This window comes from Danaus plexippus (genome assembly GCF_018135715.1).
Source record: "Danaus plexippus chromosome 9 unlocalized genomic scaffold, MEX_DaPlex mxdp_26, whole genome shotgun sequence".
Classification (NCBI taxonomy): Eukaryota; Metazoa; Arthropoda; class Insecta; order Lepidoptera; family Nymphalidae; genus Danaus; species Danaus plexippus.
The window spans coordinates 3,624,758-3,650,327 of NW_026869848.1; the positions used below are offsets into that span (position 1 = coordinate 3,624,758).

A 25,570-nucleotide genomic window follows, 5' to 3' on the forward strand; every position below is an offset into this window, starting at 1 on the left:
TCTTGAAGAATTTAAGGACCTGTTCTGGCTCGTTGAATTCTGCAGCCTGTGCACCTAGCCGAATACCCCTATCTTCAATACTAAAAATTAGACAATCTACAGCGCGCTTACCTACTATCTCGCAACGGTTTATAAGATTCATTTTAGTGTAATAATAGAGCTCAAGTGATTCGTTATATCGCGCCTTCTTCCCTAACATCTCGGTAAGTATTTCCGCATAATTATCTCGAGAGGGAAAAGACTCTTTGAGCTTAAGTTTCCACTCTTTCCACGAGTAAAGTAAAGGTGGCAACCCCTGATACCACGTCTTCGCTACCCCGGAAAACTTAGGTAAAGCGTAGTGAACAATTTGTTTTTCGTCCCAATTATATATTTGTGCACATTCTTCAATTTTATGTATCCAAGAATCAATAGTTTGTTCTTTACAGAACGGGTCAAACTCAGGAATAACATTATTGAGAATAGGGAACTTGTCACGCTCAGTAGTATTCTTATCCTTAATAAGCCGCATTACGGTAATAAACTCCGCAAAAACTGTTGTTGTACGTCCGCATACCTTGATTCATTGGCACAGTCATTACCAATTCTATCTTCGCTCGTTGGTTGCGCTGATGGTCGCCTGGCGTGACAGCACAGCAGTCCGGATCGCAGGCGAAGTGCGCTGCCTCGCAGTTCTGCATAGCCGCGATCTAGTAGACTGCCCGCGGCCGTCGCGCTCACGAGCCACACGCGTCTCGCCTTGCCTTCGGCTGCCACGCGTCTCGCCTTGCCTTCGGCTGCCACGCGTCTCGCCTTGCCTTCGGTTGCCACGCGTTTCGCCTTGCCTTCGGCTGCCACGCGTGCACTGCGAACACCTCTTGCTACGCGGCGACTGGCGCCCCGTGAAGAATCGCTAGCAGGCGATCCGACCCTTTCCTTTCGTTTGAGCATCGTCCTCGAACAGAGTAACGACATTAAGAGGATAAGATTTACATAAAACGTATTAGTTTATAGGTTAAAATATTAACGTAAACGGCACTTAAATCATTTCCTAATGTAATGTTCAATAGGTAACAATTCCTCACCTTGCAATTGTATACAATATAGGTATATAACCCCAGCACATTTCAAATTCGGTATTACTATATGTTTAGCTATTCTTTTCTTTACAGACGCGGCATATTTAGTTTAATATATAACTAATAAAAAAAAAAAAACAAAAATACCCTCGTATTTCAAAACTTCATTCCATACTGCAATATTGTTAAGCACAGTATAGTACATTCCAAGTACTTTAATACAGAACATTAAAGAAAAATACTTACGTTTCTCTTGGGCGGGTAGGATCACACCAAGATTTAAAATAAAAACTCGATGCTATCCCACTTCTGAGATGTAATATACACTTCTTTCGATCACGCTCAGGAGCCGTATTTGGGAGTTTATTATTTTATTAACGCTTTTACTAGAACTTGGTAGGCTATAACCTGATGAGTCGATTACAAGAAAACACCTTGATACTTTAAAATGGTTTTATACTTTCAAGCACAACCGTCTCGATCGGTATCCAACAGCGAGTGACCGATCGAGTTCCGTTTTTAAAAAAAACATACCATATTAAAAAACATAAATAAAATAATACCCTACGTAAAAAAACTATCACTTTACAAAAATAAATCGGTAAAACATTTCCTTTAAATCGATATAAGTTAAGTAGTCATAATTTAATGCTATTAGAAGTTATTATAAATATTAACGTCATTCAACAAACAAAATGTGATATTCCATATCAAGGATTAATATGTCGGTAACACAAGTACCTCACGTTTGCCAATATAACTAGTAAATGATAATGAATGTGTAAGCATTTTTTAAATAGGTATTAATATTTTCAATTATACATATTTCAAAACGATATCGAAATTTAATTATTCCGATCACTTTCGCTTAATTCTTTAGAAATCTTTCTTTATATTTAAGTTATTATTAAGATTTTAAATAAATAATTCATTTAGAATATGCTCATTATATCTAAAAAAAGTTTTAATAATTATATACAGAATAACATTTAAATTTAAATAAAACAAATATTTAAATGATGTCACTTATTTTGTTAATATGAATAAGCGTCTAGCAAGTTGCTAAGTACAATCAATACATATTATAAAACAAAGTTCTTTGCTATGTCTGTCTGTCTGTCTGTTCGCGATAAACGGAAAAATTACTGCACTGATCATATATCGAACAGTCATCACCAGTCGATAGCGTGATTCTCGAGGAAGGTTTTAGTAAATAACTTGTTAAGTTCTTGTATTTACTTGTTGTAAATATCTTTCTCATTTTAATCATTATTCGTTTTTCTATCTGTATTTGTAATATTTAATAATTTTATAGTATACATCCGTTATATATGATATCCTTTAAACACTACATCGATTCTTATTTTTATTGAAATTTGTTGTTTTAAGGAGTTGAATATTGATAAATTCCTAATGAGTCCTTGGTGGCAGTTATCCGCAATTTGTATATTGTGATATCTTAAAAATGGTTATGTATAAGTCGCTTGAAAAACATATGGAGTAGGTACAGATATAAAAATTTAAATTTGAAATTATATTGTTGATTTAATCTATTTTTCATAACGTACCTTTTATGTACCATTTTATGACCAGAACCAAAAGTCGTCATCAAGTTTTGTGATTATTTTAAAATAGCTTCCCAATAATATTCACATGTTATAGGACATTCGGCATACTTAGCATAAAACTGTGATTTTCGAATTTACTTCACTTTATCCTCAATCGTTGATTTTCTGAGTTTTTAGGAAATCTAAGAAAAAACTACTACCAGTAACATTAAAGTATATAATTATTTTTTTTAAAGTTCGTAATGATATATTAATAAACAAATATATAATAGCAGTAACGAAAAAATATTCTTTTATACGGTCGATATTCGATATCTACTAGTTATGAATCCTTATAATTAAGAAAGTAATTCTTTTCAATATTTTATACCCGTATAATTAAGATCAACATTTTAGAATGAATCAATGATTTATTGATAATCTTAAAATTAATTTAAAATCATATGAAACGTTTATTTTCAATAATATATTCATATATCATGAAAATGGCTTAATATTCCTTTCTGTTACTGTTACGTGAATATTTATAAGTCTGTTGCATTTTAATTAAAACCTTTAGAGCTGTTTAGTTTCTTATTGTTAATGTAAGTTAAACTCGTTAACGAGAGACAAGGATTACGGTTAAACGTTAAACGACATATATACTAGGTTCTTGACATCTGGTTGATTATTTAGTTATAAATATTTATAAGTAAATTTACTACTTTAATGCGTGGACTTTAATAAAATTAATACAAAACAAAATATATTCAAATACTAAAAATGTATGTTACTTAAAACTATTTTGCAGTGAAAGTTTTCAAGTTATATTATGAAACAAAATTTTGATATTTTATAATTTTAGTATATAATAATTCAACGAAATGTTATCTAAAATTCTCGTAACTATTATTAATCGAAAATATTATGCATGTTTTCAATATTACTTTCTTTAATTTATTTTTAAGAGAAAATAATGTATATATAAACAATTATTAGTAACTCAACTAATTCATTAATCATATTTCAAACATTGCATAATAACAAAGAAATGTTTTCTAATTAGATGAAAAACAATATACGACTGTAAGAAAAATGACGTGTATTTTCAATTAAAATACCAATCGTTTTAATATGCTAAACTAACGTTTCACTTAGTAACGAAATTCATAAAGAATTTTAAGTGAACATTCTCGAACATTCTCTTACTATGCTCCCTTTAATTGAGCTTTCTTGTTCAATTCGTGATTATATTACTAACAGGGTAATAGGACTTGGAATCCACGCATAATGATTAAGTTAAAGACCAGAAACAATAAATGACGGTTTTATAGAGCAATAGACAATTATATAGGGAGGTTGTATAGTTAAAATAATGTACGTTTCATGATTTAGTCTTTAACTTCAATAAGATTTTGTATGCACATAAATAATATTGTTAAGCGTAACAAATTATTCACTTGCTTAACTAGACGATAACCATCATTATGGAGACAAAGCGCTTCCTATTCAAAGTACAATTTTGCAGTTTCACATTACATTTTCCTGACCAAGACGCATGTGAGGTATCTGTTTAAAATATGATGTATGGGAGAAATCTTATGTGATTCATGATTTATCCTCCCATTGAACTGTAATATAAGTAAGGGTATCGTATGCGAGAGTTGAGGTGCGTTTCTGTAGATGGCGCGGTCAGCGGCATTCAGAGTATTGATTCTGTCTGCCCTGTACCAAACTAACTGCAGCCACCAGACATATCTAACTTGCTATAAGTTCACGGGAATTGCGCCCCGACAAATTCTCCAGTACGACGACTTATATACTTTAGCTCTCTATTGATTTTTAATTCTGATATATAATATTTATGTCTCATATGTTCCTAAATCAACTAATGAATGTTATTTTGAATTTTATTATTTAATTAATACTACTCTGTTATCCATTTACAATTCCACAAGGCAGAATTATATGTAATTGTTTAAATTATTCACATGAAAACAATGGAAGTATTAAATTTATATATATATATATAAATATAATATTTTTAATGTATTTATTACGTATTAACAGAGCTGTGCAATAGCGAGGAGGTGCCTGAAGTAGAGATCATCAGCCTCCTTCAGGAACACATACCAAAGTACCGACTGCGAGCTGACAGCCTCACTCAATTTGGAGGTATATATATTTTTTTTCATTAAATTAATTTAGATAAAACCTATAACAATACAAGTAATTAATATTAAATACAACACAATATGAGGAGTACGTAGCTATTTAAATTTGACTTTCTTTCAAATTTGTCTTACAAACATTGTATTCTATCAAGATCTTTCCTACATATGTTTTTGAACGTGATCTATACGATCTTTATAAGGGATAAGAATAGTTATTTCATTCAAATGACACTTTGTTTGTTACGTGTTTTAGATTATATTATTAAATAATTAAATATTATTGGTCTATTGTGTTGTATGTCTATGAAAGGCCCACTTATCAGGTGTATGTTAGAGCTCTGACTCCGCTGTCCAAATACGCTATTATTAGACACACTTTTAGTTACTAAAAATAATTGACACGTCTGTTCCTAGTGCGATATGCCAATGCTTATATTATCTTTATATCGGTACTACAAAATATTAATTCAATTTAAAAATATGTACATTTATCAAAGTTTTAAAACAGGTAAAACGAAACTATAGAATTTGTACAGAAATATTTTTGATGATTTCTGCAATTACAATTTTTGAGAATTCTGACCGTATGAGGTCTTATATAGAATTGATGATTGCGGTTATAGAATTAAAATATACGAACAAATTATCATATTTATTCAAAGGATGTCATAATTCTATCTAAGTTTTTCTTACCTCATGTTTCTATAAAAACTTCAATTATTCAGGAATCAATCAACTCGACCTTCAGTACAGTTTTTATCTAACGTTTTTGTTTTAGTTATTCTATAGTATAAAATACTCGCAAATTCTACGACGATCGGAAGACGCAGCGCACTAGTTGCTGATTATTGTTAATTATCAAGCACTATTCATATAAATAAACTGACAAGGAAAGCTAATGTGACTTATATGTGTGCTTTCTCGTGATTTCACTTCGACTGTAACAAAATTCATTAACTCTAAACAAACTTTCTTGTCCATTTAACATAAAGATTAAACATACATTATTCATTTCCATTATCCATAATCAGTCATGTGCGAAATCTTAACTACTTAATCATTTTTATTGGATATATTTGAATGCAATTTATCAGATTACTATCAAAATATTATGTATCTGTAATTTTATGAACGTACTAAGAGTATGTCCTTGGAAATATCCAACGATTTTCATTATCATAGAAAGACGTACCTAATAAGATTTACAAAAAATAAGTCGCAGTAAAACTAAAAAGTGTTAAAAAAGGTGGTTTCCTCTCCTAAAACAAAACACGTTTTATTGAAATTAAACTCCATAAATGGTAATTATTTTTATACATGAAATCAGATTAAAAAGCGTTAAGGATATCTGCAACCCAATACTAGAAGGAGCCCGGAATAAGCGGTCTTCCGTCCCAGTATAGGTGAGAGTTTCCGGCGCCAGCTCGCTGATGACGCTATAAATAATAATGTGTCATCCGAAGAGTCATCGTCCGCAGACCAAGTCACATTCCCGACCGCATACCGACCGGCTGCAACTACTAGAATGCCGTACGAGCCTGCAGGAATCCTATAATGGCCACGACCGCAGATATACATAGATTCTACTTACGGTGCACGACGGTAGTTTCATAAAAAGGAAAAAACCGTTCCTTGCACAGTTAAATTACTCTCAAATATATATTCGATTTTTAAAAATAAGATAACAAGGGCAGATAAGAAAATTAATATTCAGAGATTAGTTTGAATAGAGATTTAATAAATCAATGAAAATCGTAAAAAGGGCCTGTTTCGTTACAATAGATAAAGTCACGTGATATCAAAAAACTGGATTGGACTGGATTGAAAGTGTACGGGAATGTTGTAGGTGTGATACAACGCTCCTCTGACGTAGACGACTACATCGGCCATGTATTATACAATATACAATTGTTGTCCATTGTATAATATATTGTTATCTTACTTGTGATTGTTTTAACTGTATAAGGTTATAAGAGTTCTCTAAAATAGACACCGTGTTTATTTGTGTGACTCGTTTCCTTTATAGTTACATTCGAGTGAACTTATTAAGTGAAATCAAGTGTTTTTGCGTGTAGTTTAATATAAATTTTATTCCAGGATACGAAAATCAAGATTGGTTCATACCTTCACCAGCACTACCCGTCAGCCAGGAAGACCTTGCACTAACACCTGACCAGATCAGGGAGACGCTCAACTATTTCCGTAAGTACAACTCATTTATATAGAAATACATGATTTGTTATAATGGCACCAATTTGATATTTTCTCATATAATTATATACTTCTTTCTTACCTATCTCCGTTTATAACTATATTTTATTTAAAATTGTGTTTTAAATTATTTTAATTTATTAAAAAAGAGAGTGTTTAACAGTTCAATAACACTGTGGAACATAATAATAAGAAAAATAGAACATGTACTTCTTCTAATACATGATTATGCCTGAGGCCATCAGTTTTAACTAATCTCTATATGTTTTGCATTAGATGGTTGAGGGAATTACACATATGTATATACAGAATTAATTGTTTGATTAAATTTTTTCGGAGATCCAATCATTTATATGCATCTTGATATTGAAAGCAATTCCGGAACAGATCAGTAATTTATTATCTTAGAAGATATATTAAAATGTATACAGTTGTTTCCTCTAAAACATTGTATAATATTCTCATTATATAATTCTTTTTCATTGAATGAAAGTAAAAAATATGGTTATAGTCTCGAATATATCTAGGATTTAGATGTAAATTAATATTAAAATTTATTAATTTTATATTACATTTCTTTTTTATAAGTTTTCGATATAGAATATAATTTCAACGTTTTTGATAATACAACATACATTATTGATTTTTTTTATGTTATCTGTACTCTATGATTCTATCTCTATCAAGTTTAATGCATAGAAATCATGCCAGTCCATGTAATTATTTCTAGAATTAATTCGTTTTTGAATTTTGAATTCTAAATATGGCGGACCGCTATCTGACACATTTATACATTCGTATAAAATTATTTTTAAGTCCGACCGTTTGATCATTTATTATTATTTACATTTTTAATTGTACTTTTAATATCCTTTATTTAATGTTTCTTTTATAGTCGTTATATAATTTAAAATGCATTCAATCTTGGTTTAATTTTTATTTTGCTTATGAAAGTATAAAATAACTTCGAATTTGTATTTACTTTATTTAGATAATGTGAACATTGAAACTTCGGTTTGAGATACAATCATATTATTATAAAGTTTATAAGTGACAACTGACAGACTTATATTTATCGTGACAAAATTTACCAACAGGTTATTAATAAATGAAATAATAACTCCTTGACCTTATATAAGTGATAGTAGATTCGCTCTAGTGATTCGGTATATGTATATGGCGTCTGAATAGCGTAGAAATCATTTTGTAGATAAGAAGCGTATAATTGTAAATTGCGGTGTTGCGGCTGGCGTTAGTGTCGGGCAGCAGGCGTTCTGTCAGGGCGCATGCGCGGCGTCGCGTCAACAGTGCCGGTCGCGGCGGTAGGCGGGACGCGCGTGCTCGCTACTCGTCTGTACGTATTTCGCGATCAATAACCGCGCGCACAGCCGCAACACCACACCACACCTAGCCGACCTACCCTTGTGCAAAACTGCAAACGACCCGTTCCCCGGCTGACTACAGACCTGCACCGCTGCAGGCTCCATACCGCTACCGTCCTTTTATCCTACAAAACCGCCGTTCCTGAACATATCCGTCGCGGTGTTATTAATAAGTTTGTAAAAAAGAGATTTGTGTTATATAGATTAAATATCATTACATAATTTTGTGAGTTATTACTAATTAGTTGTCTTAGTATATCGGATAATAGATGGTTGATTAATCGTCTTTTGTGTTAACAGAATAGTACAGTTTCATATTGTATAAATTTAGACTCTTGTTGGCGTGGTTATTGATTGAGTGTTCGGGATTCGGGAGTGCGCGCCGTCGCGACGACCGAAGCCCCGCACCCCGCAACCCGCAACAGCCGGGGCTTCTGCTGGAATATCTTATCTTGACCGTGAGAGCATAATTATTATGTTCAAATGTATAATTTACAGTGTGCTATAAAGTAGAACAATGGCTTAAGTAAATCATTCACATTTCAGTATTTTAAATAAATTTCCTAATAATGTACTAGAATATATAATAATGACGATAAAAAGAGGAGAAAATTATAATAAAATTATTACCTACGGCAATATTAATATGATTAGATTTTATCGAAATATCATGGAATTTAATCAGAACATATGTGATCAGCAAGACAAAGTAAGGAAACATTTTTTAACTTTTATAAAATTATTTTTAAAAATGGCGAATGATAACTATTATTATTAATTGCCTCTCTTGGTTTTCTTAATTTTTTTATGCCTTTTTATGTTTTAGCAATGTAATTTTAAATACTTTTTAAAACATACCAGTATACCGCATATTATTAACTACATAAATTAGTGCTTCTTGCCTTTAATAACTGTTAATTAATTACAGCTGTTCCGAACTGCCTTATATGAAACTTCATGAACAACTTTAGGAATGTCAATCAAATATAAAGTATAGACAGTAAGCCTATCGAGTCATTATTACGCATACCTGTTATAATGCAAAAGACCTGCATTAACAGAAATAAACAATAAAAGATTCTATTACAACGGAATAAGAATCAAACTGCTCGAGTATGTTATAAAAAATACTGCTGCACGAACGACTAACGAGTGAAGATCGTAGTGCCAGCTTGGTCGAGGACGGAAGTGGACGCTTGTGAATTATAATCGTTCGAAATTCGAATATGTGAATCGCGTGTTCCATTGTATAGATGCTTGCATTTGATCGTGAAAGTTCTTAACATTGGCCTCGAATGTTCAAACCGTTAATGTAGAAATCGTTCCGTTCAAAACCTAAGTTGTAACGTTATAGAATTCATGAAGTAATTTGGATTATTGACATCTGAGCGTAAGGTTTTTTTATATTAATATTTACAAATCTCATAATTATTATTTTGAGTTAAATACGTAACGCATTCGTTCTGCCTTATTCAATATTATGACGTCATGGTAACACTTGTAGTGAAACGAAAAAAAAGATTTTATTCTCCGCATATGGTCCACTCATTGACTTTTAAGTTAACAGAAATGTTTACCAAGTTGTGGTTGAAAATATTTTCAAGTTTTTTTCACAGGGACAGTGGATTTTTAACATTTTATAAGTCTCATTTCCAAAAATTCTTGACAATCTAAGCCTGTTTGCTTCCACATTTCTTTATCATTTGTTATCTTTATCTATAATAGTAGGTCAGTCTAATGTAATGCATAAAATTAACTATAAAATCTAAATAAAACAACATTATCTTTAATATATTCAGTTGGTCGTCAAGGTTTCGTTAGTTATTGTTTTTGTCAATGGATGTTTTAATCGTAATTATTTTTAATTAAAAACATGTGTTTTTTATATGTTAAGTGAACAGTTTTTATCGCCGGTTTATAGGTACGAATATATTATATTTATATCACTTTGAATTCGAGTTACATTCGCACCTTGCATTGGACTGGTTTTTGCAATTTACTTTTACTTTATAAGTATAAGTTTAGTAACATTTAACTTTTTTATTGAACATTATTCGTATCGTGTTTATTATATAATATAAAATTTATATTTTTTTTCGTTTCGTATTTTTTTTAACTTTTTAATGTAACAAGTCTACCATAATGTATATATCTATGTCTTTATCTATATATATTATATTTTCTTATCAGTCTTCAAAGCAATTATAGAAATGTGTTGGTCGTCACGTTTTAATTATCTTAAAATATTTTTTTTGATTAAAATTTAGATTTTCCTTTACATACGCTAATTATAGAATTGTTGTAAAAACTAATTTATTGTATATTTTTAACATTATATAAAATAGGTTGCCTATGTCAAGAAACTCACTGTATCCGTCTAATACACAAGGCTGTTTTACGTCAGATAATCACGTGCGAACCGACCTTTAAACACTCCCCCATTCTCTAGACTGCGCTTAACTTTATAGAAAATTTAAACCGACCTTTTACTACATGGAATTTGCTGTCAATATATTCTCCACAGAGTTATTATATGTTTGCATTATTATTTAAATAGGTACTTAAAATTAGAGTCATTTGCTCATCATGATAACTTTAAACAGTCAGTCACGTTAAACAAGTTTACTCACAATGTAACACATTGTTTGATATTTCAATAATTAAATTTAATAGATTCACGTAAAGGACTTTTTAATATACAAATGACCTCTTTAATAAATTTCCGTCTATTTACTTTTTATTTTTTTGTTCACGTTTAACAGATTTTCCTTATGACCGTGGAAACTTGAAGGCTATTTAACATAAATAAATCGTTCGAGATCTTAGTGTTACACGCCGTTATATTGTAAAACAATCGCATAGCATTTTAAATTATGTGGTGGAATTGTCTTTACTTTCCATTGTTTTTCAATATTTAATAAACCAGCCATTGTTAGGCATGTTTTGTATTGGGAAAACTTGTCATGTTTATTTAATTATTGTGGATAAATCACTTGGTCTACTCAATATACTTATTTATGTATTCCTGTAGTTACGTAAAGCATTATATTGGTCAGATATTTTAGTCTTGCCGTATTCCATTTAATCTCATCTAAATAGTTCGGATGCTTGGCCAAATAGAAAGACATTAGAGACGTTATTTTACCTTGCCAGAATTAACATATGTTATATTGGCTTTGTAAAGCAAATGCTTACAGAACTTATTATGTATTGCTAGTATATATAATAATGTTAAACACGACTATAGATTTAGCGCCTGTGTCGTCACGATCAATATTTATTTTAGGGCTGTGTAAGTATGATATTGGAGTCCGTTGAGAGGCACTGCGCTGTCGGACTTATAACTGGTAGACTCGTGAATTATATAAAGGTGGACAAATTCAAGTGATATTGAAGTGTGTGGGGGGTGGTTGTGGTGAGGCGGGCGGGGCCGATGTTGGCTCGGGCACGTCACGGCGGAGGGCGGTGCGGGCTCGGGCGCGGGGTGCGCGGGGGGCTCGCGTGCCTCGCCGCCGCCCGGCTTCGATCGAGAGCTCTTCCAGGAGCTGAGCTTCCTCCCCGACTCGGAACTACGCGAGTGCCTCGGGGAGTATCCCGACTTTCTGTACCATCTGGCCAGGGACAGGTTCGGCCGACTCTACTTTCGTGTTATACGGACATTGCTCCTTGATCGAGGTACCAATATGAAGCGAAGATTCTTTTAGATATCACCTCATCGCTTTCATCGTCTTCAGGTGTCGTCTCAATCTCCACGTCTTTCTTTCTTCCATCCATTGCTTTTATATCTACTTTGCTTTAATATCCTTATAATTTTCTGATTTTCTCACCTTTATCCAATCGAGGCTTTGTGATGGTGTTAGCTGTATTTCTATTCTTCTTTTCCCAACTAAAATTAATTTAATGGACATAAATTCACTAATATCCTTGTATATTAACTTTCAAACTCCACCATATATACATATTATTATTAAATTCAATATTTATAAAAATTACGCAAATAAACCGATTTATTGGCCGTCCGGCCACAGACGTACGTTTCTACATTTGATTTGTAACCATGCCTGTTTAAATGACGAATTCCTACAGTAGTAGGGGTAACAATGGTATGGGTTATAAAAGAAATTATAGTTGAAGAAGCTGAAAGTACGTTCAACGAGACGTAACCGTAAATACAATCGATATCCGTTGTTATAATGGAGTTGTTACTAAAGATAAAAAACATTCATATACATTGAATGCTTCTATAAGTTATTGTTCTCACTAATTACTTTTTGTTAAATAGAAAGCGCCTTAGTTGGGAGCAACGCTTATTAATTACGTAAATTGAGTAACAATATATGTAACATGCTTTTTCTATCACATGATACTTCTGTGACGTCACAGCCAATATTACTAACGCATACCGATCCTCAAATGTTTGCTTTGAATCATTTGTGTATATAAAATATTTCACCCCACTCACTAAAACCGATTTACAGCGTGTATGTACTCTGTTTCTACGAAATCAATCTTATTTATATAAATATTAGTTCTAGTTTTGATTGCACCTCACTATAACACCTGAAATTGCACTCATATTTTTATAGTGTATATAAAATCACTTTATATCAACAAATTAATAATTAATACGAAAATATTATACAATCGTATAGTAAAAAAGTTATCTCATCGTATACGGTGTAGTAATCGCTTTGTATTTATCGATACCAATGTTGTCATTGTCTTGTACTCCAGTTTTCCCATGTTTCATAATGGTATACTTCGATTCGTGTTTAGATTTGCAGTTCTGTTGTTGGATGAGTTCCACGCTGTACAGTCGGCGTCGGTCCAAGTATACTATCGAGTTGATTTTAACATTTAATACATCTCCTATTACGTATTGTACCGCTCGTTTCACGGAATATATACTGTTTAAACAAGTGCGATCAAAGGATGCAATGGACTCTTACATGCAAAGCATCGATGATATTATTTCTGGTCAGTACTGGTATTGACATGTTTTTGTTCAAATCCTTTATTAAGCAATATCTTATCGATATTTTTAAATCAGTAGAACAACTGAGTGCGTACCTAATTGTTTCTGATACGTGTGTTTGTTGTCGGCTTGAGGAATCTGGAGTATTCAGTGAATTGGTTACCCGATTGATGACATGTCGTGTGTTGAATTTCTCTATTGTTTTGTGACCGATTTGGAAATATGTGGTATATATCACAGTTTCAGTGTTCAGTCGTGCTATTTATGAATTCTCTAGTGTTACATATTATTATGTAATCCAATAATATGTTAGAGTAATTTTGTAAAATAAAAATAATTTATATGGAAATTAAGAAACAATAGATAAACGTTATTAATATATTTCGTTTGATTTTTATTTATTTATGTTTGACCAATAAAAAAATAATTGCTTAGACCAATAATTGTTTAAGTAATTGCTTTGTTACCTTCTATGTAGCCTTTTTAATTACATTAATACACATTAGCTAAGTAGTTTTATTTCTAAAAGTGATTAAACAAACGGGTGTAGAAAATTTCTTCGTATAAACAAAGCAATGCTATTTTGTTTTGTTTATACAAATAATTTATTATCAAATATTTAAAAGATTGGTGCCATTATAATGTAAAATATTTACTATACGTTATCTTATCAAGTTTCTATATAAATATATTTCAACGATAGCGAACACCTATTCCTTTTTACAGTTCTATGCAGCAACAGGGTGAGCCAAATGACAAAAACCTACAATGACATCGAAGCGGTAACACGGCTCTTAGAAGAGGTAAGGCTTGTTTGAAACGGTCGACTGGCCAGTGCTGTTGGATATTGAGATGGCTTTAACGATTCTTATATTATAGAAAGAAAAAGATTTAGAGCTGACTGCTCGTATCGGCAAGGAATTGCTGGCTGCCAACGGTCGGCTGGAGGCTCGTGTGACCGCCTTGGAGACCGAACTAAGAGGGGCGAGGGATCACATCACACAGCTGCGGCACGACCTTACTGCTAAGAGTGATCTACTGCAGGTGAGATATGAACAGAATAAAAAATGCCACATTTATATCATATATGAATCCGTCCTGACTCCTGAAACAATCACGAACGTTGTTCTAACTGGTTAATTGTAATTCACTTTCTGACTATATGTTGTCTAGTTCGATATCAATATATCAATAATAGTTACGTTCATTAGTTCTGGCTGAAATTTCATATCCCAAAGGCATGTTTACTCAAGCCTGATAATAGTAGACCAAGTGTTATACTTGTAACTGTCAAATCTATTTTAAGATAACATGAACATTAGATGATACAGTAGTGTCTATGTCCAAGCAGTTTCCTGTTTTTAGTATGATAAGAATTTTAATCACAGATTTAGAATATTTTAGACATAAATGCAATGCCAAAAACATTCACTGTTATTTTTATTATCTTCATATATTTTATTATACATGCAAGTTATTCGTTTATTAAGTCTATTTTTTTTTATATTCTATATATTTTATGGGTATAATAATTAATTTTAAAGCGTCCACTACAAATAATTTGGGGGGCTTTTGTAATTTTAACCTTCTAGAAAAAAGCCAAAAATTGTATGGCAATAAATGTATACTTTTTATGTAAAACAAAATATCAGATATCATGGTGTAATATGCTGGAAGATGAGTTTTTTAATGGTAGAGACAGATCTAAGCTTCACCTGGAGCTCATTAGAGCTGTACTTGTAACTGTTCATTACATTTAAGGAGAATGGAACCGTCTACAGTTATGTCAAGAGTTTTACAGGCGAACTTAATATTTAGGTAACTGTTGTTTTAAGACAAAAGCGCTTGTTCTTTTTCTATTAAAAATTCTGCTAATGTAATACTAACTTTAGACGTACATAGTTTATTCTATTTGACCAACGTTTCGATCATTTTATCACATAGCTTGCGTTACATTATTTAAGCATTTTTTAGTTATCATGTTTAATTGATTTATCGTACTTACGTTACAAGTAACTTAAGACAATTCAACTTTAAACTGCATTAAAACAATATTTTTTTTTTGTTTTTTAAGTTTTCCAACTTGTAAATTGAGAATCAGTTCAGCATCAGTTACGCTCTTGTGTTTTTTTTGTACGCAACCAGTTATTTAATTCGTATGGTAGACCCACAATTTTCTTACCTCTTGAGGTAATAAATACCTCATGAATTAAGTGTCGATCAGGTAACGAAAATCAATTTGTCATTTTCCATTAAAATTATTTCTTGTCGAAGTTAGGGTTTTTAGGTTTCTGTTAAGGGACAATTAAACAAAGTCGCTAAAATAAAAAACATAAATAATTTTATTTTATTTTAAGAATTGATGTTTAATTATATAACTAAGAATAATAATTGTTATTAATTGTTACAAAAATCAAATTAAACTATTTGTTTAAGCTCGCCTGGTCTGAATATGATAAATTAAAACATATAATTTTTCATTATAAAAAAACCATTCAAATACTAATCAAACTAAGAAACTAATTTCGGAAGAGTTTTTTTTTAAATACATATATATTAATATAAATAGGAAGCCGGTGGTCTCACCACAAAAGAAATTAATATTTAAATGTTGGTATATTATTTAATATTTATATGTAATCCGTGTGCAGATCCAAATAAAAACGTGAATTGTTTAACGAAGAAAAAAAAACAGTAGGAAAGATTTTAAAACGTTGTTCAGTTGGGCAACACTAAAATATTTATCAAATAAAGATCTGATCGAGTAGAAATGTGTCTGGAGTTCTAGAATAACGACTAACAGTTAAGAATACTCAGAAACGATACCAACCAAGGAACCAGTTCTCTCTGATATTAAACTACAATAGTACCAGTTTTAACAAAATTTTAACTGACAAAACTATAGACAATATACAGTGTTACTTAGTATGTCTATAAATACGTTATCATAAACTCGTGTCGAATCAACACAACATTTTTATGTAACAGATTTGGATAATTAATTAAATATTTCATACATTTACTTGTTGTAAGTATAGGTAAATAATTTCATATTCTTTACCTTACCAATCATAAAAGCACGAGATATGCTTTATCACTAAATAATATCTGCATAACTTCGCGATCGATAAAATAATTATGAATAAATTCGCGACCGAGTATTAAAAGCATCATATAATATTTATAGATTATAATTACAATAAAAATAGGACAATCGTAAATTTACTATATTATCATCTGAATATGCATCTGATTTAATATTTGTTATCGTTATCTTTGAAAGCATGCTTGCTAAGCTATGATTACAACAATCACATATTGAATATAGTGAATTTCATGATCTAATTATCAGGTTATAGTTGATATAATTATATTACTGATAATAACTCACTTCCTCACTATAATCGACATTTAGAATGAACATATATAAAAATGGAACATCAGAACTTACGTGAAGTTAACTATATAGTTATTGTGAGAGCTTTAAAGGGCCTGTCAAGCAATATGGCCGACGGACAATGTCTGGGAGTATTGGCAACTTATTTTTAAGTACACATTTTAAAACATATATAAAAATCAGCCATGAGAATTTAAGTGAAGTAATGTTTTTATGTACCTTGATCAGTTAGTACCTAAAAATTGGCCGTTTGACATACAGCAGGTAGGCATACGATCATAGTACATACTAAAGCTACTCAATCGTCCACATTTCATCCGTCAGAAAATACGTGACGTCTTGCAGCCCTGGGTCTTGCTCTATATCATATCAATAGAATCTATATTCTTATATAATATAAACATATATATTAAAAAGATCTTCTTTTCAGATATTAACAAACGACACAGAGGATGGTTCGCCAACAGCTGAGGAGCAAGAGGCGGCTACTGCGATCGCTCTGAAGAAACGCACAGGCGCCCTGGAGAGGGAGAACAGGGCGCTCAGGGATGAGGCGGCGCGCCTCGCAGCCGGAGCTGACAGCGCCGAGCTCGCTGAGAGACAACTCCTCAGGGACATCGCCTCACAGCTTTGTGAGTATTCACATTACAATACAAGTGGTCGATGCTCCATTAGGACATTATTATTAATCAAACTAATTAATATGCCATATATAGCTGGGTATAGATATATGTATAAGGTTGTTGTAATTAACAATACTGGACTTAGTCCGTTAAATTGATTATTATTTAGCATATTTTGTTAATAATTTATATATAAGAAATTGTGTTCTCGCTATATCACTACAACACTCTTAACAATAATATGACTTAAAATGCTTTAATTATTATACCAACATGTTAGCAAGCAGTGAAGCTTTTAGAACTATTGTCCAATTAACTACGCCTTTATCAAATACACACAACACTACATGTTATGATTGATGTGAAAATTACGATTCACGAACCTCATATTGTATTTCAGTTAGAAAATTAATTTCATAAGTTGTAGTTCGACAATAATAAATGTATTTTTGAATATGGGATTTTAATGAAGGTCATGTGATCAGTGTTGAACTAATTCTAATAACGTACGATGAGAAACAGAATAATTCACATTGTAAATTGTTAGATATGTTACGGAACGGAATAATTATAGGAAATGGATCATAAATTGTAGAATTGTTATATACTTGACAGTTGGTAGTAATGAAACGCATAAATATTAATTTCCTATATTTATACTGGTTATAATATTATTAATTTATTACTTCAATTACTTCAAACTATTTGATTGGCTTATATAGAATATTATTAACATTTTAATTCACTTATACAATGATAATATAATAGTTTTAGAACTAAGGAAATGTATTCTTAACACAAGTATTAAGATCTTTGAACTGTGTGACGTCATCGGCTAGTTACACAACACACCACTCGGAACGGAAACTAGTTGTTTTATCATAAATGGCACACATATCCCCCGTACAGTAATTTATATCACCGGAAATGAAGGAAATACTGTTAATGTTACGAAAGTAAAACTAGACAAATTTATGTTTAGTCTATCATTGTTTCGCAGTGAGCTACCTGCCTTAGTATTGAAATGTGCTACGATTTATGAACAGAAAAACTACTTTACTATACCAACTAGGAATAATAAGGATACGGACTAAAATTAGTTAATTTGGTTATTAAGTAAAACAAATTTATTTGTTATCATTAATATGTAATTATATGTTTACAAGAAAACTTGTGCCTGAGAAGGATATGAAGATGTTTAAAAGTGGTTTTGGTGGGACAAGGTGGCCTAGCAGCGTGTTTTCTCCTAAGGCTTGCACCCTGTCAGACCATACTTGTTCCAACAATTCCATTATCACCGTGGGACCGTCTCCATAATTGAAGCTTTCAAAACTTTCAATGCATTGTGTAGTAATGTTGCATGTTTGTTACAGTTACTGTCTACTTAACGCGTTCATTGTTTTTTTACGAATTGGTTTCGTAGAATTCATGCCATTAAATTCGTATAAATTGTTTTTGTTACACTCAAAAACAAATATAATCTTTATATTTTATTAATTAATGGATTAAAAAAATTACCATAACAATCTACACTTACTATAACTATAATTAAAAGTAACCACCTTTTTATTGCATTCCAGCGAGTGCTAACTCTGAAGCATCGGTGTTAAGTTCGGAGTTAGCTGAAGAACGCCAACGTTCCGCTGATCTCCAGCATCAATTGGATTCAACCAGCGCAAGGCTCGCGCTCAGTGAACGAAGCTTACAACAGGTGATGACAATAGTACTAAGAAACAATATTTAGTATTAATTTATTATAGTATTAATTTAATGAAATCTGAATTCCAAGTATCGTGACGTCACAATGATTTCCATTCTCTATTGCTTTAAATGTTTATCAACCTTTAGTTATGGTGATTATTAAAATTATATATAAGTAATTTCCGATATTTCACATGAAAGACAGACGTACAAACAGTTAAAAAATATTTTTCCGTTTTAACTGACTCTTACCACCTTCATACTTAGATAAAGATATAATGGCGTTAATTACTAACACACTAGATTTTTATATATCAAAGAAACAAGTTGTATTGTATTTAATGTAATTATAACATATCAGATAGTAAATGAATATCACCGTAATAGAATATTAATTACAGTTACATTAAGTAACTTTCTTTTCTATTCTATCTTAGTAAGTTAGAAAGGTAAGCGGTAGTCACGACATGGGTCTTACGTAAATGAACTAGTTTAGTATATAATTATATTATACATAGACTTACTAAATGCGTTCAAAACATTCCGACGAGTGTGCTGACCTAAAACTAATACATTTTCACTTGTCATTCTCATTTGTTGACAGGTGGTGGGGGTAGTTTTTTGTATTGAGTTACTATAATTATTGTTTTTTACAGTTGACCGTAGAACACGAGCACACTATACGAATATTGGAAATCACAAAAGATAATCAAAATGCGCTCGCATCAGAATTGGCAGACGCTAAGGTTGGTAGTTATAATGACAATTATTAAAAATGTTTACCTTTTTTCACATCCCTTTTTCCAACGTAATCATTAAAGGTAAATGTGTGTGGGTAACGTATTGTTGCTTTCTTTCACTCCAAAGTTTAAATATCGGGATACGATAGCTCAGAACTTATTCTACAATGCTAGTATTTCCCGCTAGATTACTGCATAACAGTTGGATTTTGCGTAGTCACTTGGTACAGAATATAGCTGCTGTCTATGGGTTACCACATCTATAATAATATACTTTACACACTACTCTCTGAATCCAATTTCGAAATTGACGCGGACAAAGTCGCGAGGTAAAATTACTAATATATTATGAAAATGTTTACAGGAGCGGTATGCAGAGGTGGCAGCACTCTTGGCGGAGGCACAGGAGCAGCTCCGCGCGGTCCGTCGTCGCGGTGAGAGCACCCGCGGCCTCATGCCCTCCGTGGCCGCCGCTGCCGGTCTCCTACCAGCCAGCCTACATCGTGAGATGCACTCCTCCGTGTACTCCGAGCTCAGTCTCGACTCGGGTATCGGAGACCCGCTCGCACAGTAAGTCATGTTTGTTTTTTATTTCACAATAATACTCTTTACTGTGCTACTGTATAAAAATATACACGGTATATTTAGATCCATATATAAAAAAAACGTTTGATTCGTATATAATACCTCAAAAAATTCTGTTTATTACAACTTACGATATCACTGGAGAATAAACGTATTGTTACAGTTCAAGCATGCAGAAGGTGTTTGAAACGGTGCAGTGTGCATCTCGCTGGTCGGGTGCTTCACTGTCTGGCTCCGAGGACGATGTCGCTCCCCGCGTCTTCAAGCCGGTTCCTAAAACCACCTCCGACTCCTTTTTTGAAGATACATCGGACACCGAGTCTGAGGATTTGTACCCGTAGATATTTTTTTTTGTTAATTTTCTTGATGTTTTTCACTTATTGGTTTGCTGTAACAAAAATGCAATAAATTGTATGTTACAGCGGTAACGCAGCAGTCGGCGTTCCTGGAGCACCGGGTGCCGCGGAGCTAGCAGCGGCCCTGAGACGTCTCACTCCACAAGAGATCAATTCGCGGCGCGCTTCACTAGCGGCGTCGCATTTGCTACATCAACGACGACGATCTGGTTTGTTGTTATTGTTAATTGGAAATCGATATCTTTTCAAGTTAATGCATTATTAATGATAACATTTTATTTTTTATCTTGCAGATAGGGATGCCAGTGAAGAGAGTGCGGTATGGGGAGCAGGTGCGGCAGGCGGGATCGCGAGGTTCCGCGCTCCTCATAAGTTACAGATCGTTAAGCCTATGGAAGGCTCCCTTACGCTGCACACTTGGGCTCAGCTCGCTAAGCCTAATATGTCTGGTATGTATATACTAACTAATGTTAACTGAATTTAAACAGTTGAGCAGCAAATTATTTTTTTATGTATTGCAGGCTTATTAGAAGAGCAAGAAGGTGTTGGTGTGAGGGGCTCACGATCTGCACAATCGTTAGGCATGAGGGTATACAGGTTATCGGATGTAGAAGAAGATGATGACATGCCGCGGCTACCACACTCCAGTCATATATACACATATACGAACAGGTATGTTTACAAATAAATGAGCATATATGTATATCACATGAAGCCTTACTTAAGACAATATGTTATCTACAATAGCTGGCTTATATATTGTACTGTGAACATTTCTGTTTTTACCATCATGTTCGCTTAACTTAATTTTATTAATTATTCCTTAATTATTATCAGTATTTTAGCAGCAGGCTACTCACAATTGATTATTTATTTGTAATTATGATATCATCGCTTAAGCTTCTTTTTGTTTTGATTTGGCTGCAGCACGGTCTTACATCCGAACGATGGCAGCCTCGTAGGTAGCAGCGTGAGCAGCGTGTGTAGCAGCGGTATGAGCAGTCTATCCAGCAGTGTGCTGGGCAGCGCCTGGAGTTCGCGCCTCACATCACGCCGGTCTTCCGCCGCGGTGTCACCGGTTCACTCTCGCCGAGAGTCGCTATGCGTTCCAGTCCAGCGCTCACACTTCACACCGACGGCCACACCCGCTAACAGCCCCCTGTTAGGCTCGCCGGATTCTTCACCTCCTCCCACACCGCGGCCTGGGGACGCCCCGCCCTCCCTGCATGCTTTGATAGCGAGCGGTACATCAATCCTTCGGCGGCGATACCTAACTTCTCCGAACTCCGACGGTTCACCGGCCCCGCTCGCTCTGCAAACCCCGGGTTCTCTTTATATGGGTCTCGTCCATCGCAGTCCGATGGAACAGCTGACGTGCCTGAAGAGAACGCTTCGATCGCCCGCTGCCGCGCCCTCCGAACGGTCGGATGACGCGGATGCTCCACTGGGGGTGCCCGCTCACCCGGGTGAGGGAGCCCTAGACGTGGCTGCCTCGATGGGGTTGGGATGCGTGACGGGGCCTTCAAACGGAGCGCGGAGGCCACGAGTAAGAGCACCTCGACCCCGTACCGACTTGGGCACGGTGGGAACGGCGCCCGCCGCTAATAATGTACCAGCGCATTCATCTCCCCTGGGCACTCTCAGCACTTTTCTCTTCGGTCGGAAAGGTGGCCTTCTGTGAGGGTGTCCAACCCGCCTGTGCGACGGACAGAGCTTCCATGAGTCACACAAACTCCCCCGTTCGCACATGACGGGTCGGGGCGTCGCCGAACTGAATCGGATTATATTTGATACGTCGCCTTAATGATTTTCTTACTTGTGATTTAGAATTAGGAAGTATACTTTTGTTTAGAACGTTATACCATGTGAGGTACCGATCATTAGAGTTTAAGTGTAAATGTGGATATCATCAATAACGTGGTGTATTATTTTACGTTTTGAGACGTTTATGTTCGTGATTTTATTTGTTTTGACGTTGTTCGTTTTGTATTATATTTATTAGAAAATTGATATTTTGCATTTATATACTTGGATACAATGATGAATCTTATATGATCTTAATTAAGTAAAAAATAATAAAAAAAAGTTATCTGTGCAAAAAGAACATACAGCATTTTGAAATCTTTTTACACATTCCTTATAGATCAACTTTGTATGAAACAAGTATAACTAAATATCCATTTGCAGTCTACAAGCTGTCAAAGTTCAAATCAATTCTATTTTGTTGGGAATATTATAGATCATTAATATTTAACCTAATTATAATCAATGAAACATTATCATCACATTTGCTCATATACATATTGTCTTGTAAAATTATACAAGTTTATTTGGTCACTGTAGTGTAGTTTTGGTTCTAAGATAGTGTATTGGGAATGCTATCTATAGTTATTATTTTTGATAATATGGTATGATTACATTATCATTTAAAATATAGTTATTCAAAACTAAGTATTAGTTCATGCATCAATCGGTAAACAATTAATTGGGTTTCAAGTAAAATAGGAGAGTACAAACTATTTGTTTACTTAATTCATAGGATTAGTTATAATGAACATATTAATAATTCTTTTTTCTTTTTAAGATTGCTATAACGAAAAAAAAAATTATAAAAATTTTCAATGTAATATATTATCTGTATAATTTTCCAAAAGGGTTTCAAAAGATTGATGGTACATGTTTGCAACAGAAGAGATTTATTCTGAATTTCCTCTTAACACTATAGAAAATAAGTTTAGTTGAAATCTATGAATGTTCTGATAGCTTTATTATTTATTAACATTTTATTTTTCATTGGGGAGGAGAAGTTAATTCGAGTCATTATGTAAAAACATAACAAGTTCAACGTTTCCTAGTTTCTTTGTCATTTAAATAACGTTAGTGCTATCAGCTTCTCCTACCCCATCGGTGCTAGGTATCAACTATGCCAGTGAGGTTTCCTGTGTGAGCAATCGCACGAATTTAGTATAGAATGATTGCAAAATCAATAGGCAAATAGGGTATTATTGAATTTTGTTTATGCTTTAATTAAAAGCTATAAGAAAAAAAAACTTAATGGTCACTAATTGAGATAGTGAAGGCTGTGAGGGGATACGATTGTTTTTTAATTCGATCTACTTAATACAGTATAAGGCACAAAACTGTATAATATAACGGTAATTGTTGAGAATTGACGATAAAAATTATGATAGCAATGATTGTATTATAATAGAAATATAATTTATTCCACAATTAAAAAGTGTTTTATTGTTAGACCCTCAATGTAATGCAAATCGTTTTATCGTCACTTATGGTTGTACAAACATATTTTGAAGTTCTCATATATTGAAGGCTGGTTAACTTTTATTACTACTGTTAATATTTTTAATAATTTGTTTATGTATATATATGTGTATGTGTAATCAGAATGTGTAATATATATCGGATTTATTACAAATTCATTATTTTAAAGACAGGACGCCAGCCTCGCTGACGTCACTAATGTGCTGACGTCACTTGTTTCAGTACGTTCCAGATATTTTAAAATGAAACTTCAATTCTTCTAAATGTTCTTGTATTTCTCGAAGGTTCTTCATAATCACATTCTTTATGATCCGCACTCGCTGAACTCTGCAGTCCGCTGTCGTGCGTCCAGACGTCATATTTATACCAGAATTCAAACATAGTTCTATTCTCTTTGATTTCGTTTTACTTTTAACAATAGTAACGACGACCAATAAGTTGTTATAATAATTGATGACAGTTATTTTCATGTTGCATCCGTCATTGCAGCTGCTTGCGCCGATATATATGTATGTGTAATCAGAATCGATATGCTTAGTCCTTGTTAATTCCTTTACATATAAAGCGTTAGTCTTTTCCGTTTCAATAATCTACGTTAATGTGTGAAGCTTTATGAAATACAAATCGTATTTTAGTGACTATGCATACTTAACCTAAGCTATTTTTTAGCTAAGTTATCGGTGTACATATTAATATTGGGGGCTATCCATTAATTACGTGACGTTTATATTAGCTTTTTTTCACTCTCCCTCCCCCTTGGTAATACACAGTGAGGTTTAACATTCCCCCCCCCTCCATTCCTATATCACGTGTATTTTTTAGTAACTATATAATTTCGTAACTATTTCTAAATATTTATAAAATACAGCTTTCAGTATAATCTAGACAAAAGCGCTGCAGTTATTTTTACCAGAAGTAATCGAGTAGGCATCCTCTCCCGAAAAATTTCCTTGTACGACAGCCCCATTCCTTGGCAAAAAAGAGCCCAATATCTAGGGGTCACTCTGGATAGTAATTTCACTTTCAGACCCCACATTCAGATAGTTAGAAATAGGGCAGCTTACATCCTAGGTCGCCTATATCCCCTGATCTGCAGTAAAAGTAAACTGTCCTTTAGAAATAAGGTCACACTTTACAAGACCTGCATTCCCGTCATGTCGTACGCAAGCGCGTGCTTCGCCGACGCTCGTTCCTCAGCCATCAACAAACTGCAAGTGCTGCAAAATAGACTCATGCGCACTGCCACACTCGCACCCTGGTACATCAGGAATTCCGACCTCCATAGGCACCTGCGACTTCCTACGATAGCTGCACACTTCAAGACGATTTTAAAGAGATTTTTCGAGACCGCGACGGTTTATCCCAACCCACTAGTAGTCAAAGCGTGTGACTACTCCCCGTCACCCAACTCCCCGTTAGGCAAGAGGCGTCCCAAAGACGTTCTCCTAGACCCTGACGATATAACAACAACAGACAACACAGACGCAAGGAGCCCCACGACACAAAATCACATCTACACACACCGTCTTCGCCGGCGAA

At 33.5% G+C, this 25,570-nt stretch overlaps 1 protein-coding gene across 18 annotated transcripts in view; it reads left to right on the top strand.

Moving 5' to 3' along the window:
• Positions 1-23,987, top strand: part of LOC116767693 (trafficking kinesin-binding protein milt) — a 37,209-nt gene extending 13,222 nt beyond the window's left edge. For 7 of the 18 annotated variants that reach the window (XM_032658143.2, XM_061527360.1, XM_061527358.1 and 4 more), the window contains 13 exons: positions 4,676-4,780; positions 6,877-6,981; positions 14,074-14,150; positions 14,227-14,391; positions 17,175-17,376; positions 18,948-19,078; positions 19,725-19,814; positions 20,173-20,378; positions 20,557-20,730; positions 20,816-20,958; positions 21,043-21,198; positions 21,271-21,421; positions 21,677-23,987. In XM_032658143.2, the coding sequence (XP_032514034.2) occupies positions 14,100-14,150; positions 14,227-14,391; positions 17,175-17,376; positions 18,948-19,078; positions 19,725-19,814; positions 20,173-20,378; positions 20,557-20,730; positions 20,816-20,958; positions 21,043-21,198; positions 21,271-21,421; positions 21,677-22,430 (2,223 nt within the window). In that variant the 5' untranslated portion in view covers positions 4,676-4,780; positions 6,877-6,981; positions 14,074-14,099 and the 3' untranslated portion in view covers positions 22,431-23,987. Of the gene's footprint in view, positions 1-4,675; positions 4,781-6,876; positions 6,982-8,359; positions 8,546-8,606; positions 8,831-8,870; positions 9,082-9,217; positions 9,763-10,595; positions 12,048-14,073; positions 14,151-14,226; positions 14,392-17,174; positions 17,377-18,947; positions 19,079-19,724; positions 19,815-20,172; positions 20,379-20,556; positions 20,731-20,815; positions 20,959-21,042; positions 21,199-21,270; positions 21,422-21,676 lie in introns of those variants that run through there. The other 11 variants (XM_061527362.1, XM_061527364.1, XM_061527365.1 and 8 more) reach the window with 11 other exon arrangements.
• Positions 23,988-25,570: the final 1,583 nt, after the last annotated feature.